The sequence below is a fragment of the Otolemur garnettii genome, unplaced genomic scaffold (genome assembly GCF_000181295.1).
Source record: "Otolemur garnettii isolate 467f Iridium unplaced genomic scaffold, OtoGar3 scaffold00003, whole genome shotgun sequence".
Classification (NCBI taxonomy): domain Eukaryota; kingdom Metazoa; phylum Chordata; class Mammalia; order Primates; family Galagidae; genus Otolemur; species Otolemur garnettii.
In genome coordinates, this window is record NW_003852398.1 from 16,556,393 (window position 1) to 16,563,620 (window position 7,228).

At 44.0% G+C, this 7,228-nt stretch overlaps 1 protein-coding gene across 1 annotated transcript in view; it reads right to left on the bottom strand.

Moving 5' to 3' along the window:
* TTC1 (tetratricopeptide repeat domain 1) overlaps positions 1 to 7,228 on the bottom strand; it is a 57,134-nt gene continuing 49,906 nt past the window's right edge. Inside the window, exon 8 of the mRNA XM_012808983.2 lies at positions 1 to 627. Coding sequence (XP_012664437.1) covers positions 494 to 627 — 134 coding nt within the window. The 3' untranslated portion in view covers positions 1 to 493. The remainder of the gene's footprint in view (positions 628 to 7,228) is intronic.

Genomic DNA, 7,228 nt, shown 5'->3' on the forward strand with positions numbered 1-7,228 from the left:
TCAGACCATCACAGAAAGCTTTTATTACCACAGAGGAGCTTGGGAATCAGGAAATGGAGGCCACGCACATCAGCTTGTTAGTGTGGGTGAACAGGGAGGGGGACAGCAGGCAGGAACACTGTGTCATCGTCAATCATGTCTGCACAGTCTCCCAACCAGCAGATTTGCTCAGCTCAGGAGAGGCTTCTGGGGGGTGTTGTGTGTGTGGCACAGGAAGCCTCAAGTGGGCTGCTTCCTGCACAAGAGACAGCCAGAACCAACGAAACCTACAGACACCAACTTAAAATGGAAATCAAACTGGGCTCATTACACCAGGAAGTACATTGCACCCTGACTGTAAAACAGGAGGGGAAGGGAGCACTGGGCTCTACAGGATAGCCTCTCTTTTAGATAAGATGCTTTTAAAAGTTAAACAATGGCAGGGCCTTTCCCCTTACTAACAGCAACCAGCACGCAATTTCCAAGTCACCCTTTAAAGCTATTGTTATCTTTGTTATCTGTTATTATTTGGATTTTGAACAAAATTAATGGAGTAGGAGCCAGTGGAGGAATCCTGTTTGATCTGGAAATTTTCTGTGGAGAGCCCAAACGGTCGGAGAACCAAGTTCCCAAGATCTTTTAGTTTACCTGCAATGTAAAAGCAAAAACTCAAATGAATAAGAACAGAAGCAGAAAAACACTAATTAATCTTGCCTTATTATCTTACCAATTACAAAATGTAAAAAGTATCTCTGCACTTAAAGAAATGCCCACCTTTAGTAAGATGAAACCTTCCAGGAAGTCCAGACCCCCAACTCTACTCAGCAGTGCAGTCACTTCAATGCCACCCCCTCAATCCTCCAGCATGTGCCCGCAGAGATGAGAGGGAGGGAAGGAGCCAGGAGGACTGGCTCTCTCTGGGAGGTGAAAGCCCTGTGTCTATGCTGGCCAGGACTACTGAAGGACACAGGCTCCTGGGACTAGTGCTGCAAAAATCAACCACTGCTCCCTGTGGGGCTCCTCACAGCTGCCAAGCCTGGTCTGGTCTGCAGGCAGGGAAGGTAGAGGGCCTTTCCACCTGTCTGTTCTGAAACAGCAGCAGCCATTGCTAAATTTAACTTAACCCACCAAATTTCTTCTGAGCCTGGATTCAGACTTAAGGGCCTCCTGCTTTTCTAAACAAACTTAACATTTCTTGGGAAACGGGTTCTTATTCATTAGTGCAGAGCACTGTAAACCTCAATAGTCCTCTTTCCAAGTTTCAGGTTTTACTTATTAATCACTTGGGTAATTCTCATGTCCTAAAGTCAAAATCGAAACACATGGTATATACTAAGGCGTCTTGTGCTATTTTTAGATACAAGATAACCACTAAGTTTGTGTATCAAAAATTATTATTTCCAGGGCATTTCAGAGATTTTCAGGGATTTATAGGGCAATGGGATAAAATATTTGAAATCAGGAGTGCTCTGGGAAATCTTGGGATAGGTGAATAAAAAGCTTCAACCCTTTCTAAACGGCTTAAATTTTTCTTACAGGTCTGCTTCCAGTGGAGATGAGAATGAGGGTAGACGGGAAGAGAAACTCCTAATCCCGAGAGGTACAGGCTCCTTCCCACCTTACTACTTGTTAGCAACTTTTGTCACTCTGAGTTAAAGTGACAAAAAGGGCTTTATTCTAAGGTGGCCTCCTATCGTAAAGTCCAGGTAAAGAACTTAAAAGATTACATGGCCTTCACATTTTATTGAAGATTAAAAAAAAACTATTGAATTTTTAGAGATGGAAATCTTGCTTTGTCATGCAGGCTGAAGTGCAGTAGTGCGATCATAAGCTCATTGAGCCTCACACTCCTGGGCATGCACATCACCATGCCTGGTGTATATATATAACATTTATGTATTTATTTATAATTTTTAATATCTATATAAATAATGTTTTAGAGACAGTGTCTGGATCACTATGTGGTCCAGGCTCTCTCAGCTTCCCAAAGTGCTAGGATTACAGGCTTGAGCCACTGTATCTGGTTGTGGCCTTTATAATGTAAAGGCCTTCCTATTAACTCATGGTGAGAACTTTTAGTCTGTCTTAAGATCTAGCCTACAGAAGCTTACTATGTTTATAGAGAAAGGCCAACCTATTCTTGCAGAAAATAGGCCAACCTATTCTTTTTTTTTTTTTTTTTTTTTTGAGACAGAGCCTCAAGCTGTCCCCCTGGGCAGAGTGCCGTGGCATTACAGCTCACAGCAACCTCCAACTCCTGGGCTCAAGCGAGTCTCCTGCCTCAGCCTCCCAAGTAGCTGGGACCACAGGCGCCCAACACAAAGCCCAGCTATTTTTTGGTTGCAGCCGTCATTGTTGTTTGGCGGGTCCGGGCTGGGGATTCGAACCCGCCACCTTAGGTGTACGTGGCTGGCGCCTTAGCCGGTTGAGCTATAGGCGCCGAGCCAGGCCAACCTATTCTTGCAGAAAATTCTTCTCACTGATAGAGAAAGCGCCCAGAACTCAGGATGACCACTTCGCAGACAGGCTTCCTAAACTTAAAACCTGGGACACACATGCTCAGTGCTGCTCCTTTAGGAGAACCACTGGCACAAGCCGTGGGTGCCTGCACACAGTAGCAGCACAGAGAGGCCCAGAGCAGTCACAGGCAGACGGATGTGCCGGGGACACACACATGCAAAGACAAAACAGGGCTCCTGCAGAAAACCTGAGTTGGCAACACTGACCCAGAACTTTGGTAGTTTGTCTTGGGGCTGGGAAAAGAGGACAGAGAGAAAAAAACTATTTAAACTATTTAAAGATAGTTAAATAGTTAGGGGATAGGCCAGGCACTCCTCTGCTGGGCAATACTGGCTCCCTAATGGCTTTGCCGAGACTTTCTTAGCACCACACCGCAGAATTCTTTTCCTGTCCACCATCCCTTTCCGATTCCTCAGGGATGGCTCTGCCAGCATCCTCCTGCTTCCGCCCCACTTTCCCTTGCAGGTGTTTCCCCCAATAAACCTCTTCACTGTTACTCCTAGCTGAGCTTTTGTTTGTTGAAGGACTCAACCTAACACATATGGTATTCTTTTTCTTTCTATTCTAGTTATCTCTGCCTTTGTAACATTCTATTTGACCAACTGTCACTTCCAGAACGAAACAGAAAATGGGAAAGGTTCTGCTTGCTAAATGAGACAACATATATAAAGTAGCTCTCAGGTATTAGACACCTAATAAAGATACATGATTAAATAGTCTCCACTTGAATTAACCCAACCAACACGTATTAAGTAAGTGTGGCACCTTGCCGTGAGTGCTGGGATACAGACATAAAAACATGGTCTATACACAAAAAAGCTTAGACTTTCATAGGAAAGATAAGATATATTCACAAAAGCAAGTTTAAACGCAACTGAAATATAAAATGCTATGAGAATAGTAAGAGGAAGATTCCTCTCAGCTTGGGCAGGAAGAGAAGAAAGGAGAAGAGAGGGAAGGAAAGGTGAAGAGATTCGGCTCATCTTTGTGTAAGGCTTTGCACTTGAACCAGGCACCAAAGAGCAGGTAGGACAGCCAGCTGGGATGGAGGCGGTGGTCAGTGCAGGCACAAACAGCTTGAGCAAACGAAAAGAGAGAGGTCAGCAAGGGTGAGCCACATGTCCAACGGGGTTGTCAGTGTGGGTGGGAGTGTGTCTCCTGCACCACGGGAAGCCATTCACGGCTTGAGAACCGAACCTTCAGGGTTAATAATCCTGTGGCAAAGTGAAGAATGAACCAGAAGGGGAAGGCCTGTGGGTGGTTCTAAGGGAGAGTTAGTACAACATTGCAGAGAGGCCATTTAGTCACTGAATAAACATTTGAATGTCTGCGATGCTGGGTAAACAGGCTCTGATACCACAGTCTGGTCAGTGGGAGCATAAAGAACAGAGCAGAATGGTATGGGAGAATCACCAGGTCTTGGTGTCTGAAAAATTCACCTTTGTAGTTTACGATGGTGGCAGAGAAACAGCAGCCTTCAGTCGAGCTCTCCTAAGTATACACACTCACAAATTTTCCTGTGCCCTGTTTACAGTCAGGTTGGGTTACAGAGACTAAAGCAGCTTCTCTGTATCCAAAATACCTTTTGGTCACTTGCCAAACTAGCCTATACGCCACACTTTGCACTTGCTGCAAATTCTATGCCTACCCTATCTGGATAGGAATCATTTAGGTTTCCTTGTTTCCACTTTTAGCACATCTGGTATCTTTACTCAGCCTGAATGTGTCAACATGTCCCTAACCATTAGGGTCTCATTTATTAGAGGAGAGCAAAAAAATCCTCACAGCAAAGAGGAGAGTCCAACATTGCTTGTGCTCAGACAAAAATGTTTAGGACGAGAGGATAAAGCTGGCTACTGGATCCAGTTGATACATCATAATTTCTCTGCCTCCTAACAACATTGTATCACAACAGCCCAATAGACCACTTCTGCTGATAACTAAGAATACCCTATGTTTTCATCTCCTTAAGAACACAGGGGTTTGGGTACAATGGAATAGCTCCTCTGGGACTTTCTCCTCTATTTTGGAGAATCAAATTGCATACAACTGAATCCTAGTACATTTCTTCTTACGGGGCAAGAAACCAAGCCATGAAGCTAATTCTTGCTTTTCTCTGAGCTAAAGGCAATCGAGAGACAGCACAGAAAAGATACAGTTCACACCCAAATTGAATTCTTACCCAGGCAGTCCCCATTTGATTGCACTGTGCTTGGTCGTGCCTCACAGGTACTGTATTTTTACAAATTACAGGTCTGTGAACCCTGCAGTGGGCCAGTCTACAGGCCATCCTCCCACGGCATGTACTCACTTTGTGCCTGTGTTACATTCTGGTAATTCTTGCAATATGTCCAACGTTTTCATTATTATTACATCTGTTATGGTGATGTGTGATCAGTGATCTCTGATGTTACTTTTATAATTATTTGGGGGTGCCACAAACTGTGCCCATGTAAGACAGTGAACTTAACCATCAATTGTGTCTACTCCTAACTGCTCCACTAACTGACCATTCTCCTGTCTCTCTCCTTCTCCTCAGGACACCCTATTCTGAGACACAACAATACCAAAATTAGGCCGGTTAATAACTCTACATTGGCCTCTAAGTGTTCAAGTGAAAGGAAGAGTCACATGTTTCTCACTTTGAATCAAAAGCTAGAAATGATTAAGTTTAGTGAGGAAGGCATGTCAAAAGTCAAGACGGGCTGAAAGCTAGGCCTCTCGTACCATCCAGCCAAGTTGTAAACGCAAAGGAAAAGTTCTTGAAGGGAATTAAACGTGCTACTCCAGTGAACACACAAAGGATGAGAAAGGAAAACAGCCTTATTGCTGATATGGAAAAAGTTCCAGTGGTCCAGGTAGAAGATCAAACCAACCACATATTCCCTTAAGCCAAAGCCTAATCCAGAGAAAGGCCCTAACTCTTCAATTTTATGAAGGCTGAGAGAGATGAGGAAGCAGAGGAAGAAAAATCGGAAGCTAGCAGAGGCTGGCCCATGAGCTTTAAGGAAAAAAGCATCTCTATAACATAAAAGTTCACGGTGAAGCGGCAAGTGCTGGTGGAGAAACTGCGCAAGTTATCTGGAAGATCTAGCTGAGATAACCGGTGAAGGTGGCTACACTAAACAACAGCCATTTAATACAGATGAAAAGCCTTACACTGAAAGAAGATGCCATGTAGGTCTTTCATAGCTAGGGGAGAAAAGTCAATGCCTGGCTTCAAAGTTGATTCTTTTGTTTGGAGATACTGAAGCTGGTGACTTTAAGTTGAGGCCAGTGCTCATTTACCATTCTGAAAATCCTAGCCCTACAGATCACACCAGATCTACTCTGCCTGTGTTCTATAAATGGAACAGCAAAGCCAGGTTGACGGCACACCTGTTTATACTGAATATTTTAATATTCTGTGGAGACCTACTATGCAGAAAAAATATATTTTTTTCCAAAATATTACTGCTTGTTGACAATGCACTCAGTCACCCAAGAGCTCTGAGAGAGATGTACAAAGGAAGTTAATGTTTTCATGGCTGCTAATACAACATCCATTCTGTAGCCCATAGATCAAGGACTCATTCTGACTTTCCATTGTTATTATTAAAGAAATACATTTGTAAGGCTATGAAGGTGTCATAGATAGTTGATTCCTCTAATGGATCTGGCAAACAACTATACCAGAGCTGGCAGGTTCGAATCCAGCCCGGGCCTGCCAAACAACAATGACTACAGCCAAAAAATGGCCGGGCATTGTGGCAGGCGCCTGTAGTCCCAGCTACTTAGGAGGCTTAGGCAAGAGAATTGCTTAAGCCCAGGAGTTGGAGGTTGCTGTGAGCTGTGATGCCACAGTACTCTACCCAGGGCAACAGCTTGAGGCTCTGTCTCTAAAAAAAAAAAAAAAAAGAAAGAAAGAAAGAAAAGAAAACCTTCTGGAAAGGATTCACCAATTCAGGTGTTATTAATGAGATTTGTGATTCATGGGAGGAGGTCAAAATGTCAACAGGAGTTTGAAAGAAGTAGATTCAAACCCTTGTATATGACTTTGAGGGGTTCACGACTTCACTGGAGGAAGTCACTGCAGATGTTGTGAAAGTAGCAAGAGAACTAGAATTAGAAGTGGAGCCTGGGGTGGCGCCTGTGGCTCGTGGGTAGGGTGCTGGTCCCATATACCAAGGGTAGTGGGTTCAAACCTGGCCCTGGACAAACTGCAATAAAAAAATAGCTGGGCATTGTGGTGGGTGCCTATAGTCCTAGCTACTTGGGAGACTGGAGCAAGAGAATGACTTGAGCCCAAGAGCTGGAGGTTGCTGTGAGCTGTGTGACGCCACGGCACTGTACTGAGGGTGACAAAGTGAGACTCTGTCTCTCCAAAAAAAAAAAAAAGAACTGGAGCCTAAAGGTGTGACTGAATTGCTGCAATCTCAGGATCAAACTTGAATAGCAAAAAGTTGCTTCTTATGAATGAGCAAATCAAGTAGTTTCTTGAGATGGACATTCTTCCTTGTGAAGATGCTGTGAACATTGTTGAAATGACAACAAAGGATTTAGAATGTCACATAGACTTAGTTGATAAAGCAGTGGCAGGGTTTGTGAGAAGTGATGCCAGTTTTGAAGGAAGTTCTACTGTGGGTAAAATGCTATCAGCATTGCATGCTACAGAGAAGGTTTTCATGAATGGCAGAGTCAACTGATGTAGCAGACTTGCCTTATTTTAAGAAACTGCAGGCTCGGCGCC